The following is an 18466-nucleotide window of genomic DNA, read 5'->3' as shown; positions in this document are numbered from 1 at the left end:
TGTACGCAGCGTAGAAACGCTTCTTTCTTTATCTGGTTTGTTGACAACCTTGACAGATGAAATCTCCCTCTTGGGGGAGATAATTTGAAGTCTAGAAGGTATCCCTGAGATATGATCTCTAGTGCCCAGGGATCCTGAACATCTCTTGCCCAGGCCTGGGCGAAGAGAGAGAGTCTGCCCCCTACTAGATCCGGTCCCGGATCGGGGGCTCTCGGTTCATGCTGTCTTTGGGGCAGCAGCAGGTTTCCTGGCCTGCTTGCTTTTGTTCCAGGACTGGTTAGGCTTCCAGCCTTGCCTGTAACGAGCAACAGCTCCTTCCTGTTTTGGTGCAGTGGAGGTTGATGCTGCTCCTGTTTTGAAATTCCGAAAGGGACGAAAATTAGACTGTCTAGCCTTAGCTTTGGCCTTGTCTTGAGGTAGGGCGTGGCCCTTACCTCCCGTAATGTCAGCGATAATTTCTTTCAAACCGGGCCCGAATAAGGACTGCCCCTTGAAAGGTATATTAAGTAATTTGGACTTAGAAGTAACATCAGCTGACCAGGATTTTAGCCACAGTGCCCTGCGTGCCTGTATGGCGAATCCTGAGTTCTTAGCCGTAAGTTTGGTTAAATGTACTACGGCCTCCGAAATGAAAGAATTAGCTAGTTTAAGGACTCTAAGCCTGTCCGTAATGTCGTCTAGCGTAGAGGAACTAAGGTTCTCTTCAAGCGACTCAATCCAAAATGCTGCCGCAGCCGTAATCGGCGCGATACATGCAAGGGGTTGTAATATAAAACCTTGTTGAACAAACATTTTCTTAAGGTAACCCTCTAATTTTTTATCCATTGGATCTGAGAAAGCACAGCTATCCTCCACCGGGATAGTGGTACGCTTAGCTAAAGTAGAAACTGCTCCCTCCACCTTGGGGACCGTTTGCCATAAGTCCCGAGTGGTGGCGTCTATTGGAAACATCTTTCTAAATATTGGAGGGGGTGAGAACGGCACACCGGGTCTATCCCACTCCTTAGTAACAATTTCAGTTAGTCTCTTAGGTATAGGAAAAACGTCAGTACTCGCCGGTACCGCAAAGTATTTATCCAACCTACACAGTTTCTCTGGTATTGCAACAGTGTTACAATCGTTGAGAGCTGCTAAGACCTCCCCTAGTAGTACACGGAGGTTCTCCAATTTAAATTTAAAATTTGAAATATCTGAGTCCAATCTGTTTGGATCAGAACCGTCACCCACAGAATGAAGCTCTCCGTCCTCATGCTCTGCGAGCTGTGACGCAGTATCAGACATGGCCCTAGCATTGTCAGCGCACTCTGTTCTCACCCCAGAGTGATCACGCTTGCCTCTTAGTTCAGGTAATTTAGACAAAACTTCAGTCATAACAGTAGCCATATCCTGTAATGTTATCTGTAATGGCCGCCCAGATGTACTAGGCGCCAAAATATCACGCACCTCCCGGGCGGGAGATGCAGGTACTGTCGCGTGAGGCGAGTTAGTCGGCATAACTCTCCCCTCGCTGTTTGGTGAAATTTGTTCACATTGTACAGATTGACTTTTATTTAAAGTAGCATCAATACAGTTAGTACATAAATTTCTATTGGGCTCCACCTTGGCATTGGAACAAATGACACAGATATCTTCCTCTGAGTCAGACATGTTTAACACACTAGCAAAAAAACTTACAACTTGGTTATAATCTTTTTTAGCAAAAAAACGCACTGTGCCTCAAAGAGGTACTAACGATTAAATGACAGTTGAAATAATGAACTGAAAAACAGTTATTGCATCAAACTTTAAAACAACACAACTTTTAGCAAAGGTTTGTTCCCATTAGTAAAAAACAACACTAATTAAATTTGTACATAAGAAAACAAAACAACGTTTTTTATACACAGTCACTATAAGAATTCTCACAGCTCTGCTGAGAGAATTTACCTCCCTTCAAAGAAGTTTGAAGACCCCTGAGATCTGTCAGAGATGAACCGGATCATGCAGGAAATATAAAAGTAGCTGACTGGAATTTTTTGATGCGTAGCAAAGAGCGCCAAAAACGGCCCCTCCCTCTCCCACACAGCAGTGAAGAGAAACGAAACTGTCACAATTAAAGCAAAAAACTGCCAAGTGGAAAATAATGCCCAAATATTTATTCACACAGTACCTCAGCAATGTAAACGATTCTACATTCCAGCAAAAACGTTTAACATGAGAATAGTTATTAAAAGGATTAGTGACCTTTAACACAGTAGTTCCGGTGAAATACCATCCCCAGAATACTGAAGTGTATACATACATGTCATTTTAACGGTATGGCAGGCTTTTCTCATCAATTCCATTCAGAAAATAAAAACTGCCACATACCTCAATGCAGATTCATCTGCCCGCTGTCCCCTGATCTGAAGCCTTTACCTCCCTCAGATGGTCGAGAACAGCAATATGATCTTAACGACTCCGGTTAAAATCATAGTAAAAAATCTCTGTCAGATTCTTCCTCAAACTCTGCCAGAGAAGTAATAACACGCTCCGGTGCTATTTTAAAATAACAAACTTTTGATTGAAGTCATAAAAACTAAGTATAATCACCATAGTCCTCTCACACATCCTATCTAGTCGTTGGGTGCAAGAGAATGACTGGGACTGACGTAGAGGGGAGGAGCTATATGCAGCTCTGCTGGGTGAATCCTCTTGCATTTCCTGTTGGGGAGGAGTTATATCCCAGAAGTAATGATGACCCGTGGACTGATCACACATAACAGAAGAAACCTGAATTTTTGGCCGCTAACTTAGCTATTTGGAAAGCGGCATCAGTGATAAAAGAATTAGCCAGCTTAAGAGCCTTAATTCTGTCCATAATGTCCTCATATGAGGTCTCCGTCTGGAGCGCATCTTCCAGCGCCTTGAACCAGAAAGCAGCTGCAGTGGTTACAGGAACAATGCACGCAATAGGTTGGAGAAGAAAACCTTGTTGAACAAAAATTTTCTTAAGTAAACCCTCTAATTTTTTATCCATCGGGTCTTTAAAAGCACAACTGTCTTCAATTGGTATAGTTGTGCGTTTAGCAAGTGAAGAAACAGCCCCCTCCACCTTAGGGACCGTCTGCCACGAGTCCCGCATGGGGTTAGATATGGGGAACATTTTCTTAAAAACAGGAGGGGGAACGAAGGGAATACCTGGTTTATCCCACTCTCTAGTAACAATATCCGCAATCCTCTTAGGGACCGGGAACACATCAGTGTAAACAGGAACTTCTAGGTACTTGTCCATTTTACACAATTTCTCTGGAACCACCATAGGGTCGCAGTCATCAAGAGTAACTAATACCTCCCTGAGCAATAAGCGGAGGTGTTCTAGTTTAAATTTAAAAGCCAACGTATCTGAGTCTGTCTGAGGAGCAACGTTTCCCGAATCAGAAATTTCTCCCTCAGACAGCACATCCCTTGCCCCCATTTCAGAGCGTTGTGAGTGTATATCGGATACGGCTACTAAAGCGTCAGAATGCTCAGAATCTGTTCTTAAAACAGAGCTATCACGCTTTGCAGGTAACACGGGCAGTTTAGATAAAAACACTGAGAGGGTATTATCCATAACTGCCGCCAAGTCTTGCAAGGTAAAAGAGTTAGACGCACTAGAGGTGCTAGGCGTCGCTTGAGCGGGCGTAACTGGTTGTGACACTTGGGGAGAGGTTAACGGGCTAACCTCATTACCTTCTGTCTGAGAATCATCTTGGGCCACATTATTAAGTGCAACAATATGTTCTTTAAAGTTTATAGACATATCAGTACAAGTGGGACACATTCTGAGAGGGGGTTCCACCATGTCTTCTAAACACATTGAACAAGGATTTTCCTTGGTGTCAGACATGTTTAACAGACTAGTAGCAAGACAAACAGGCTTAGAAATCACTTTAATCAAGTAAAAACACACTTTGAAAAAAACGTTACTGTGCCTTTAAGAGATAAAAAAGGCACACAATTTTGCAAAACAGTGAAAAATACAGCAAACTTTTCGAAATTTTTACAGTATGTACCTAAGGCATTGGTAAGATTGCACCACTAGCAATAAAAACGATTAACCCCTTAATGCCCAAACCGGATCTATAGTAAGCAACAAACCGGTTAAAACAACTTCAGCACCTTGCCACAGCTCTGCTGTGGCCCTACCTTCCCTTAGGAACCAGATTTGTAGGGAAAAAGCTTCTTATAGGCCCTCAAACTGCAGCAGGACCCTCCATGTGAAACAGCCTGAAGTTCTAGTCAATATAACTGCGCATCTGAGGCGCAAAATTAGGCCCCTCGCACCTTACTCCGGTGCAGTGAGGCCTAAAGAAACACTCCTAAGTGTTTTAATAATAGCCATGTGGGTAAAAACCCCTTAAGGAAACCCAAAGGAACCATCAAAGTGTCTCAAAAAACGATATTTTACAATAAAAACCGTTTGCCATTAAGTAGTGTCAACCAGCATAAATTAGCCCTGTTATGTAAGCTAGCAATTCCATACTTAGTCTCTGAATACAGCTTACCCTTCCCTCATGGGGATCTTATCAGTCTTTTCTAGCATTATCATAGTCTTGTCTAGAAATAAATGACTGAACATACCTTATTGCAGCCTAACCTGCAAACCGTTCCCCCCAACTGAAGTTTTTTTGTACTCCTCAGTCCTTTGTGGGAACAGCAGTGGATTTTAGTTACAACATGCTAAAATCATCTTCCTGACTGCAGAAATCTTCATCCACTTTCTGCTAGAGAGTAAATAGTACACACCGGTACCATTTAAAATAACAAACTCTTGCTTGCAGAAAATAAAAACTACAATTCTAACACCACATTCACTTTACACTTCCGATTGCTTAGAGCCGGCAAAGAGAATGACTGGGGGGTGGAGCTAGAGGGGGAGCTATATGGACAGCTCTGCTGTGTGCCCTCTTTGCCACTTCCTATAGGGAAGGAGAATATCCCACAAGTAAAGGATGAACCCGTGGACTGGATACACCTTACAAGAGAAATAAGTAACTCTTAACGTTAAAGGGACAGTCCAGTCAAAATTAAACTTTCATTATTCAGATAGAACAGGCAATTTTAAGCAACTTTCTAATTTATGCCTACTATCAATTTTTCTTCGTTCTCTTAATATCTTTATTTGAAAAAGCAAGAATGCAAGCTAAGGAGCCGTCTCATTTTTGGTTCAGAACCTGGGTAGCGCTTGCTGATTGGTGGATACATTTAGCCACCAATCAGCAAGCGCTATCCAGGTGCTACACCAAAAATAGGCTGGCTTGTAAGCTTACATTCCTGCTTTTTTCAAATAAAGATACCAAGAGAACAAAGAAAAAATTATAATAGGAGTAAATTAGAACTCCCTTTAAGTCCCTTTTTATCAGCATGACTCCACTCACCTTCTTGTTTCTCACTCTAGACGGCATATTCAATCCCTATTGTGGCGTTCGCGTTTGTGTGTCACCCTGAAGTCCTGCCTATATACACGGAATTGCGCAGGTAAGTGACTGGCTATAGCACAGCCCTGCTTGATTAACAAGATTGTTAATTTCACCCACTGCTAAAACTGTATTATAGCTACCTTCTGTTTACATTTTAATTGGGAATTTATATTCTGGCTTTAAATGGACGTGAAACCTAAAAATGCTCTTTCATGATTCCAATAGAGCTTACCATTTTAAACAACTTTTACTTCTATTATCTAATTTGCTTTGTTCTATATAGTAAATCAGTAATGCAGCAACACAGCCCCTTCTGCACATATTTTTTCAGTAATTAGTAAGTTGGCGGTTTTTATAGAACAAGGTTTTGAGAATTGTACACACTTTATTACTGCACTGTCCGAATGGTTATCAGAGGGCACTTTTTTATTTTATTTTTTTATTTCCAAAAAATCCAGATTTTGCATTTCTTTGATGACCACTACTTTTTTTTATATTTTTATGATTTTTTTATTTTTGTTTTTTTAATCTGCATTTGTCTTTATTTTCTCCCCTCAATAAAACGTTGTGTTGTGGCAAAATGTATCCATAAATTTGTACTGGACAACCTATTGCACTCTGGCAACACCACTACATAAAAAGCTTGTTAATGATTTTTTCCCCCCCAGAGCTACAAAGTCTCGGATGCAGAATGTGGCGAATGTATCCATCTTTGCTATGTTTGTTATGTACCTGTTGACGGCGATCTTCGGTTACTTGACCTTCTATGGTAAGAATCCAATTACTCTATAATCATAATTTAAGCATCTATAATGTTCAAAATGTTACTATGATCAAGAACTCTCTTAAACAAGACGAACCAATGGAAAAGAATTATAGATTGCATCCCATCCCTGATTGGACAATGGATATTTAAATATCAGGTAGTAGAACATACTAGTTTTTATTTGGATCAAAAAAGGCTCTTTTCAGAGCGGAAACATATTTCCTATGTTTTGTTTTTAAGTGTTGTGATATCTGCAAGGAATTTTGGGATATCTGTGAACACCCAGCTGATTTGCACAAAGTTTGTTTATGGGACAAATTCCTATAGTTTTAAGTTAAAACAATAAGATTTTGGGACTTTACATTCCAGTAAATAAGACTGTGATAATTAAGAAAAGGGTTGTGTAATTCAATTTTGCAGTTGTACCAATCTAGCTTTGTTACACAACAACTATGGCACACTTGTCTACTTAAAGTCATTAAACACTAAATAAATGTGTCCTAGTGTTCTGGTTGGCTGGGCGTGGCAAGTAGATGCTCCGAGCTACTGCTCCAATCTACACTTACGCTGGAATGGAGCCAAGGGCTCCCCGCCTAGGCAGATAAGCTGATCGACTCCCCGCCCCCACTCCCCCCATTTTTTGTTGGGTCTTGAACCAATGGTTCTTCCCTAGAGTGTGAGGTGTTGATGGAAACTCACTAGCCAAAGGGAAGAGGTGATCCAGAGCCAAAATGGAGATTGTAGCTGTATCAAATAGCAGCAGTTGAGCCTTTTTGGGATCATGTGAGTAAGTGCGATACTAGATCCCTTTGCCCCTATGGCATTTCCTTGTTGTTTTTGCCTGGATAGGCCTAGGGAACACAGTAAAACGCGATGGCAAGAAGCACGTCTGTTTTTCATTTATTAAAGGGAACTAATTGAAGTAAATTATAAAAAAAAAGGGAAACATCTAGGGAATGTTAAAAAATGTGAACTACAATCTTTCCAAGTTTACTGGATTAAACACAGGACTGGAAAATACAGCCTTGAGAGGCCTAAAGAGACCTGAAACCCAATTTTTTATTTCAGGATTCAGTCAGAACATACAATTTTAAACAACTCTCCAATTTATTTCTATTATCAAATCTGCTTAAATCCTTTGCTGAAGGAACAGCATTGCACTACTGAGAGCTAGCTGAACACATCTAGTTAGCTATCCCTTTAACAGAGATCTCCCCTTTTTGTATCTGCTGGGAACGAGGTAGAAATCTATTTTTTTTAATCGATTTATTAAGAAAATGAATTCTCCTTTGGATTCTGAGTGTCTTCTGCTTATTGAGGAATATATTGAAGTAATTTGATTGCACTAAATTGGGGAAAGTCAATATTAAATTGTGAATTTCAATTATTACAATTTTCTTGTACTAAACTCAGGTACTGGAAACGAGGCCTTAATCCTATTCTATATTCCTTTATTTACTGGTCCTTTAAATGGACTGTCTGCCTACCTATTCAATAGTAAATTCAATTTTTTTCTTTCGTGATTCAGATAGAACATGCAATTTTAAGCAACTTTCTAATTTACTCCTATTATCAATTTTTCTTCATTCTCCTGGTATCTTTATTTGAAAAGCAAGAAATGTAAGTTTAGATGCCGGCCCATTTTTGGTGAACAACCTGGGTTGCTATTGCTGATTGGTGGATAAATTCACCCACCAATAAACAAGTGCTGTCCAGGGTACTGAACCAAAATTGGGTGGCTCCTTAGCTTAGATGTCTTCTTTTTCAAATAAAGATAGAAAGAGAACGAAGTCAAAATTAAACTTTCACAATTCAGATAGGGTATGCAATTTAAAACAACTTTAAAGTTCACTTTTATTATCAACTTTGCTTTGTTCTCTTGGTAATCTTAGTTGAAAGCTAAACCTAGGTAGGTAGACAGTCCATTTAAAGGACCAGTAAATAAAGTAGATTTGCGTAATCAACAAATGCAAGATAACAAGACAATGCAATAGCACTTTAAAATGAGTAGTAGATTTTGTCTCTTTCCACTCCTTGAGTATCATGTGACAGCCATCAGCCAATCACAAATGAATATACGTATGTTATGTGAATTCTTGCACATACTCAGTAGGAGCTGGTGACACAAAAAGTGTAAATATAAAAAGACTGCACATTTAGTTAATGTAAGTAAATTGGAAAGCTGTTTAAAATTGCTGCTCTATCTGATTCATGAGTTTAACTTTCACTTGTGTCCCTTTAAACATATAGAAAGCAATCAGATGTTAATCTGTTTAGAAAGCTTTCACAGTGCTAAAATATTAATTTATTGCATCATAACCCTCTTGTAATTTTAAGATGTTTTATTTCCCTTTAAGTAATTTAATTCATTAATTAGATCTACTAAAATATAAGGATCTCTAATCTACCTGTTTTTTTAACCCCTTAATGACCACAGCACTTTTCCATTTTCTGTCCGTTTGGGACCAAGGCTATTTTTACATTTCTGCTGTGTTTGTGTTTAGCTGTAATTTTCTTCTTACTGATTTACTGTACCCACACATATTATATACCGTTTTTCTCGCCATTAAATGGACTTTCTAAAGATACCATTATTTTCATCATATCTTATAATTTACTATAAAAAAAAATTATAAAATATGAGGAAAAATTGAAAAAAAACCCACTTTTTCTAACTTTGACCCCCAAAATCTGTTACATATCTACAACCACCAAAAAACACCTATGCTAAATAGTTTCTAAATATTGTCCTGAGTTTAGAAATACCCAATGTTTACATGTTCTTTGCTTTTTTTGCAAGTTATAGGGCAATAAATACAAGTAGCACTTTGCTATTTCCAAGCCATTATTTTTCAAAATTAGCGCTAGTTACATTAGAACACTGATATCTTTCAGGAATCTCTGAATATCCATTGACATGTATATATTTTTTTTTAGTAGACAACCCAAAGTATTGATCTAGGCCCATTTTGGTATATTTCATGCAACCATTTCACCGCCAAATGCGATCAAATAAAAAAAATCGTTCACTTTTTCACAAATTTTTTCATAAACTTTAGGTTTCTCACTGAAATTATTTACAAACAGCTTGTGCAATTATGGCTTAAATGGTTGTAAATTCTTCTCTGGGATCCCCTTTGTTCAGAAATAGCATACTTATATGGCTTTGGTGTTGCTTTTTGGTAATTAGAATGCCATTAAATGCCACTGCGCACCACACGTGTATTATGCCCAGCAGTGAAGGGGTTAATTAGGGAGCATGTAGGGAGCTTTTTGGGGTAATTTTAGCTTTAGTGTAGTGTAGTAGACAACCCCAAGTATTGATCTAGGCCCATTTTGGTATATTTCATGCCACCATTTCACCGCTAAATGCGATCAAATTAAAAAAAACGTAAAATTTTTCACAATTTTAGGTTTCTCACTGAAATCATTTACAAACAGCTTGTGCAGTTATGGCACAAATGGTTGTAAATGCTTCTCTGGGATCCCCTTTGTTCAGAAATAGCAGACATATATGGCTTTGGCATTGCTTTTTGGTATTTTGAAGGCCGCTAAATGCCGCTGCGCATCACACGTGTATTATGGCTAGCAGTGAAGGGGTTAATTAGGTAGCTTGTAGAGAGCTTGCAGGGTTAATATTAGATTTAGTGTAGAGCTCAGCCTCCCACCTGAAACATCAGACCCCCTGATCCCTCCCAAACAGCTCTCTTCCCTCCCCCACCCCACAATTGTCCCCGCCATCTTAAGTACTGGCAGAAAGTCTGCCAGTACTAAAATAAAAGCTATATTTGTTTTTTGGTGGTATTTTTAAAAGCATATTTAAATATGCTGCTGTGTAAAAGTCCCCCCTTAGCCCCCAACCTCACTGATCCCCCCCAAACAGCTCTATAACCCTCCCACTCTAACTTAATTGGCGCCATCTTGGGTACTGGCAGCTGTCTGCCAGTACCCAGTTTATAAGAAAAAATGTTTTTGTTGTACATTTTTTTAACGTTTCTGTAGTGTAGCTTCCCCCCACACAAAAACCAACCCCCCACCCCTCCACGATCTCTTTTTGTGTTTTTTTTTGTTGTGCTTATGCTACTTTTAACTTTTAACTTTTAATTCATTTTCCGTAGTGTAGCGGTTCCCACCCGCTCCCGCCCTGTGCACGCGCCCGCCCGCCACCCTCCGTGCACGCGCGCGCGTCCGTGCGCGCCCCCGACGGTCCCGCCCCCGATCCCGCCCCCCTCAACGTCACACGGCACACCGATGGCCGCCCACCCGCCTCCCAAGTCGGCTCCCACCCACCAACGATACCGGCCATCGATGTCCGGTGCAGAGAGGGCCACAGAGTGGCTCTCTCTGCATCGGATGGCCATGTCAGGTTATTGCAGGATGCCTCCATATCGAGGCATCACTGCAATAACCGGAAAGCAGCTGGAAGCGAGCAGGATCGCTTCCAGCTGCTTTCCACACCGAGGACGTGCAGGGTACGTCCTCAGGCGTTAACTGCCTTTTTTTTGAGGACGTACCCTGCACGTCCTCGGTCATTAAGGGGTTAAAGGGACAGTATACACCAAAAATGTTATTGTTTAAAAAGATAGAGAATCCCTTTATTTACCATTCTCCAGTTTTGCATAACTAACACTGTTATAGAAATACACTTTTTACCTCTGTAATTACTTTGTATCTAAGCTTCTGCAGACTGCCTCCTTATCTCAGATTTTTTTGACAGCTTTGCATTTCAAGCAATTATCGCTGACTCTTAAATAACTTCACATGCATGAGCACAAATGTTATCTATGTGAAACACATGAACTAACGCCCTCTAGCTGTGAAAAGCTGTCAAATGCATTCAGATAAGAGGCGGCCTTCAAGGGCTTAGACATTAGTATATGAGCCTACCTAGGTTTAGCTTTCAACTAAGAATGACAAGAGAACAAATACAATTTGATAATAAAAGTAAATTAGAAAGTTGTTTAAAATGACATGCTCTATCTGAATCATGAAAGTTTAATTTGGCCTTTACTATCCCTTTAAATAGAATAACTTTCTTCTTTTAGTATTTTTTTTTTCATTCCATTTATTTTTAATAACAAATGTTTTCCTTGAAACCATTGAATTGTGCAACAATTTTGTTTTTCCTAAAATAACTTCCTTTACTGCAGGGTTAACTTTCTAGCTAAAGAATCTCTCCCCTAAGCGCACCTTGACGTAGCGTTACACACATTTTTACCATAATTTCCTTTAATAAAGACATTGCAATGTTGACGTCTCAGACAGTGGAAAGTACCTGGGGCTAATCACGTCTTATCTTAAAGAGACAGGAAACACAAATGTTTAATCCACGTTTCAGATACAGCATCCAGTTTTAAACAACTTTCCAATCTACTGTCAAATTTGCTTCATTCTCTTGGAATCCTTTATTGAAAGAGCAGCCATGCACTAGTGGGAGCTAGCTGAGCACATCAAGTGAGTCAATGACAAGAGAAATATATGTGCAATTACCAATCAGCATCTAGCATTGCTGCTTCTGAGCCTTCTTAAATTTGTTTTTTAACAAAGGATACCAAGAGAACAAAGCAAATGACTCATCAGGTTGTATCTTGGAATTTTCTTTAATCCTATTCTACAATAGTTACGTCTTTATCTAGATAATCTCCCCCCTCTCAGGCACGTACGTGCTGGTGAGTTCATGATAGTGGGTAACTTCCACTTGTTGTCATGATTTGCTCCATTTCTTAAAGGACCAGTCAGTGCGTGAAAAAAGTATAAAAAAAGTACCATTGCATAGTTAAGCTAAAATAGAATCAACCTGAAGCATACATTTTATATAAATGAATTATAATTTGAAAGAAAATTTAGTTTAAAGGGACAGTCTACACCAGAATTCTTATTGTTTTAAAAGATAGATAATCCCTTTATTACCCATTCCCCAGTTTTGCATAACCAACACAGTTATAATAATATACGTTTAACCTCTGTGATTATCTTGTATCTAAGCCTCTGCAAACTGCCCCTTTATTTCAGTTCTTTTGACAGACTTGCAGTTTAGCCAATCAGTGCCTGCTCCCAGATAACTTCACGTTCACGAGCACAGTGTTATCTATATGAAATACATGAACTAACACCCTCTAGTGGTGAAAAACTGTTAAATTGCAATCTGAAAAGAGGTGGGCTTCAAGGTCTAAGAAGTTAGCATATGAACCTCCTAGGTTAAGCTTTCAACTAAGAATACCAAGAGAACAAAGCAAAATTGGTGATAAAAGTAAATTGGAAAATTGTTTAAAATTACATGCTCTATCTGAATCATGAAAGTTTATTTTGGCCTAGACTGTCCCTTTAAAACTGCACCTTTTTCCATTTTGCTACCGCTGTCCCTCCGCTCCTGGCCAAAGGAGGATTTCCCTCACAGTTATGGACAACGGTTTCTAGCCAATCATTAGAATGTTAATTTGCATGCTATTTTCTATGTACACATGCTTGTGTGCCCACGTGATCCCCTGCGCGCTCACGTGACTCCCCCCATGCGTGCATGAATTGGAGCACACCATCTAGCACAGCATGAAAGGGAGTAGCTCGGCTGTATCAGCAGTAAAGCTGGAGCTGTTCCTTTTCATGTCAGTTACATCAGTCTCTCACTTATAATATTTTTTCACTCTTTGGCAGCACGCAGGTGCTTTTCTGCCTTGGTGAGCAGTGCATGGTCTTCGATTTGCACTGTTCCACCAAAGAAGCGTGGTCCCGTTTTGCCGGTTACGTCACGTGTGACATCACCACTTGCGGGCGGACATGCGTAGAGGAGGAAAACTGCATATACGTATATGCAGTTTTCAATAGGCAACATTACCCACGTGACCTGGGAGGATGGGGAAAGCAAAAAGATTTTCAAAACTATCGTTTTCAATGATTATGAGGTGCATTTTAACCAGGTACAGCTCTAAATTATTATTTATAACTATGTGCACACATTTATGCTTATATCATGGGGTGTTGACTGGTCCTTTAAAGGGACACTAAACCTGACTTTTTTCTTTTGTGATTCAGATAGAGCATGACATTTTAAGCAACTTTCTAATTTACTCCTATTATAAATTTTTCTTCGTTCTCTTGCTATGATTATTTAAAAAGCAAGAATTTGATGCATAGGAGCCAGCCCATTTTTGGTTGAGAACCTGGGTTATGCTTGCTTATTGGTGGTGTTATTCTCCAATAAGCAAGCGCTATCCATGGTGCTGAACTTAAAATGGGCTTGCTGCTAAGATTTACATTTTTGCTTTTAAAATAAAAATAACAAGAAAACGAAGAAAAATTGATAATAGGTGTTAATTAGAAAGTTGTTTAAAATGTCATGCTCTATCTGAATCATGAAATAAAAAAATTGGGTTCAGTGTCCCTTTAATATGTGATTATAGGTGTGTTACAACCTGTAATGTTGATAGGTTAATTCCAGATAAAAATGTCAATACATTGTAAATACAGGGAAAAAATGAAACAAAAACTCTTTACTGTCAACATGTAATACGCGCGTTATCCGACGTGCGGAAAAAAGCTTATTTCTAGCACGCGGGATCGCTAAATACTGCACCACTTGTAATCTAGCCCTTTATGGGGAATTCAATTTTAGGTTAAAGAGACATAAAACCCACATTTTTTCTTTCATGGTTCAGAAAGAACATGCAATTTTAAACATCTTTCTAATTTACCTCTCTTATCTAATTTGCTTCATTCTCTTGATATTCTTTGCTAAAAAAGCATATCTAGATAGGCTTAGTAGCTGCTGATTGGGTGCTGTACATAAATACCTCGTGTGATTGGCTCACACATGTGCATTGCTATTTCTTCAACAAAGGATATCTAAAGCATGAAGCAAATTAGATAATAGAAGTAAATTGGAATGTTGTTTAAAAATGTATTCTCTACCTGAATCATGAAAGAAAGATTTTGGGTTTAGTGTCCCTTTAAATGTCAATTGAAACTTAAAGGGACACTGTACCCAATTTTTTTCTTTTGTGATTCAGATAGAGCATGCATTTTTAAGCAACTTTCTAATTTACTCCTATTATCAAATTTTCTTCATTCTCTTGGTATCTTTATTTGAAATGCAAGAAAGTAAGTTTAGATGCCGGCCCATTTTTGGTGATCAACCTGGGTTGTTCTTGCTGATTGGTGGATAAACTCATCCACCAATAAAAAAAAGTGCTGTCCAGAGTTCTGAATAAAAAAAAACAGCTTAGATGTCTTCTTTTTAAAATAAAGATAGCAAGAGAACGAAGAAAAATTGATAATAGGAATAAATTAGAAAGTGGCTTAAAATTGCCTGCTCTATCTGAATCACGAAAGAAAAAATTTGGGTTCAGTGTCCCTTTAAAGGGACATGAAACCAAAAACATTTCTTGCATGATTTAGGCAGAACATACAATTTTAAAAACTTTCCAGTTTACTTTCTATTATCAAATTTTCTTCATTCTTTTTGGTATCATTTGTTAAAGGAGCAGCAATGCACTACTGGTTTCTAGCTGAACACATGGGTGAGCCAATCACAATCGGTGTGTATATATATATATATATATATATATATGCAGCCATCAATCAGCATCTAGAACCTAGTTTATTTGCTACTCCTGAGCTTTCCTAAATGCATCATTCAGCAAAGGATAAAAAGAGAAGAAAGCAAATGAAATAATAGAAGGTTGTTTAAAATCGCTGCTGTTTTTGAATCATGAAAGAAAATATTTGGCTTTCATGTCCCTTTAATTACTGTCACTGTTACTATAATCTAACAAGAAGTGTAGCAGACGATGCTGTGGATTATTTGACAGCTCTTCTCTGTTTATTATGTGTAAATCTGTGTGGAAGAAATTAGAATATCATGTTTTATTGCATATTTTAAACACAACAGTAAAAAATGGAACCGAGCAGGAACAAAGCTGTTCTTGACACTGAACTTTCACAAAAAATGTTCCCTTCCCCCAAAGAGAGGTTGGTCGCATTATTTAGCATCCAGATTTTTCACCTTGCAACATGCTGCACAGTGACTGCTTATTTATATTAGTCCCTCTAACTGCAACAGCAGGCCTCGATTTATCAAGCATCGGCGGACAGGAGCGGCGTACATATGCTCTCCCCTGTCTGGTGCAGCTCGCCTCTGTCGTGCGGAAATCAGCATTGCACACAAGTACTATTTTGCGCTCACGTGCAACGCTGCCCCATGTCCACGCACAGCCAATCACGCTGGCAGGAGCTGTCAATCTCCCCGGTCAGACAAGACCAGGGAGATTGAAATTTTCTTCCTAAGGGGTGAAGAAGAGGTTAGGGAAGCAGCGGTCTGATGGCCGCTGTTTGATAAATACTGACTGCAGGTTCTCTTGCAAGAACCTGCAGTCGTATGGAGACAAAGGGCGCCATGTACTAAGAGGCGGGCGGACAGCTTCTTAACTCGCGAAGCTGTCCGCCCGCCTCCGCTGGAGGAAAAAATTAATTACTGGATGAACGCAGTCTTACATCTGGAGCATCAATTGAAATCTATGGAGATTTTTTTCCTGGTTAAATTTCAGGGAGTACCTAAAAATTATAAACTTATAAACACTATTATATTAACCGGACGTAATCTTATTCTGAAACTGTGGAAGTCATGTTCAGCACCCAAAATTTCACACTTTAAAAATGCTTTAATTTCACAACTTACGGCTGAGCAATTTAACCTATCATATCCGTATGAAGAACATTTGGCTCCTTTTTTTACGAAATGGGAAATGTTTATTTTGTTGTTACCAACACCATGCCAAAAGAAATTGATCAAACCATTTTGTAATTCTGTATTTGTCCAAACAAATATATACGCTGGACACTTTTCTGATTATTGGGCAGAGGAGAGCGAGTGAGGAGAGTTGGTGGGTGGGGGGGTCGGAAGAGTAGTGTTGTGTTTTTTTTTTTGTTTTTGTGTGTTTATTTTGTGATGTTGGTCCGTATATATATATGATGTATAAAATATTATACCTATGATGTTTTTAATTATCATTTGATGTTAGCTATTAGGGACCTGGATTGTGTATGCTATGTTAACCCTTGTTATTCAGGCACTTGTAAATTATATAAACCTATGTTGCCTTAGAATAAGTGCCAATTTGTGTATAATATTCATTATTTATTTCTTGTTATAAATAAAGATTTAAAAAAAAAAAAATTGGTACAGTCTAGTCAAAATTAAACTTTCATGATTCAGATAGAGCAGGCAACTTTCTAGTCAGGATACCAAGGATAATTAAAAGACAGAGACTCTACTCACATGAGAAAAAGCACCTACAGAGGCGCTTACAGGGCAGGCTGGAACACTGGCAGAGAAGGTCCGATGAGTAGGTGGGAGGTGAGAATCCAAGAGTGCGAGAAATCCCTATAACAAGAAACCACAGACCCACATAATCTAGCACAGTAGGACGCAGCAACCTTATTCAATGATAAAATACACTTGCATACGTAAAACACCAGATAGGTGCTGGGACTTCACAGCCGCCCAGCAGACTGCACTCCAGCAAGCAGCTCACAGAAGTCTTGTGGGAAATATGGAACAGAATCCCAGGGGAAAATGTTTAAATAATAATATGTAAGTGTATTTCATCATTGCATAAAGTTGCTGTGTCCTACTGTGGTAGACAATGTGGGTCTGTGTTTTCTTGTTAAAGGGATTTCTCACACTATTGGATTCTCACCTCCCACCTATTAACCGGACCTTCTCTGCCAGTGCTCAGTTTGCTGGACGCCTGCGAGGTTGCAGCCTGCCCTGTAATCGCCTCTGTAGGTGCTTTTTCATATGTGAGTAGTGACTCTGTCTTTTAACCCCTTAAGGACCGGGCATTTCAGACAAAAAAATCCCCAAAAGAGCATAGCATTTTTAGCATTTTTGCCCTCACTACATTTAAACAGAAATAGAGCCTTTTTATATATTTACCTATCAAAACTATATATTTCCTTCCATAAGGCAGGGAGAGTCCACAACTTAATTCCTTATGGTTAGGAAATACAATACTTAGCCTCCAGGAGGAGGCAAAGACACCATAGCCAAATGCTTAAATATCCCTCCCACTTCCCCTATCCCCCAGTCATTCTTTCATTTTCATCACTATTGGAGGTGGCAGAGAAGTGTCAGAAGATTTGGATAGTCCATGGGTATGTTCCCTTCAAGAAAAGACTGGAGTTTTAGGTAATCATGTCAACCACTCAGTGAGAGTATTGGTGAAAGTTAGAGTCTGGAGATGCACGGAAAGTTTTTATGTGAACCCATCCAGTCTGTCGCTAATAGCTCCTGAGCAGTCAGTGTTGACGAGTTTCACTGCTTGCTGCTACACACTCAAGTTTGTGTTAGAAGCGCTGCTGCAAGACTGTCATACTTGAGAGGCTGTTGCTGTTCCACAGCATGGATCCTGGAGGGTAAGACCGTTTTCTCCAACATAGGTGTGTCCGGTCCACGGCGTCATCCTTACTTGTGGGATATTCTCTTCCCCAACAGGAAATGGCAAAGAGCCCAGCAAAGCTGGTCACATGATCCCTCCTAGGCTCCGCCTTCCCCAGTCATTCTCTTTGCCGTTGCACAGGCAACATCTCCACGGAGATGGCTCAGAGTTTTTTGGTGTTTAAATGTAGTTTTTATTCTTCTATCAAGAGTTTGTTATTTTAAAATAGTGCTGGTATGGACTATTTACTCTGAAACAGAAAAGAGATGAAGATTTCTGTTTGTAAGAGGAAAATGATTTTAGCAACCGTTACTAAAATCGATGGCTGTTTCCACACAGGACTGTTGAGAGGAATTAACTTCAGTTGGGGGAAACAGTGAGCAGACTTTGGCTGCTTGAGGTATGACACATTTCTAACAAGACTTGGTAATGCTGGAAGCTGTCATTTTCCCTATGGGATCCGGTAAGCCATTTTCTTAATTTTCAATATAAGAATAAAAGGGCTTCACAAGGGCTTTAAAGACTGGTAGACATTTTTCTGGGCCAAAACGATTACTTTATAAGCATATTTAATGGTTTATAACTTTGGAGAGTTATTTTAATCTTGGGAATTTTATTAAAAAAAATGGCAGGCACTGTATTGGACACCTTTTTCACTGGGGGCCTTTTCTAGGCATAGGCAGAGCCTCATTTTCGCGCCACTAATGCGCAGTTGTTTTTGAGAAGCAAGGCATGCAGATGCATGTGTGAGGAGCTCAGATCCACTGAAAAAGCTTATTGAAGGCGTCATTTGGTATCGTATTCCCCTCTGGGCTTGGTTGGGTCTCAGCAAAGCAGATACCAGG

General features: G+C 39.4%; 1 protein-coding gene across 4 annotated transcripts in view; it reads left to right on the top strand.

The window, feature by feature from the left end:
• Window positions 1–18466, top strand: part of SLC38A5 (solute carrier family 38 member 5) — a 204267-nt gene that overhangs the window by 145202 nt on the left and 40599 nt on the right. For all 4 annotated transcript variants that reach the window (XM_053695700.1, XM_053695702.1, XM_053695703.1 and 1 more), the window contains 2 exons: window positions 5402–5481; window positions 6092–6192. In XM_053695700.1, coding sequence (XP_053551675.1) covers window positions 5402–5481; window positions 6092–6192 — 181 coding nt within the window. The remainder of the gene's footprint in view (window positions 1–5401; window positions 5482–6091; window positions 6193–18466) is intronic.

This window comes from Bombina bombina, chromosome 12 (assembly GCF_027579735.1).
Source record: "Bombina bombina isolate aBomBom1 chromosome 12, aBomBom1.pri, whole genome shotgun sequence".
Lineage (NCBI taxonomy): Eukaryota > Metazoa > Chordata > Amphibia > Anura > Bombinatoridae > Bombina > Bombina bombina.
Note: the sequence above shows the minus strand (reverse complement) of the source record. Positions and strands in the feature narration are given on the sequence as shown.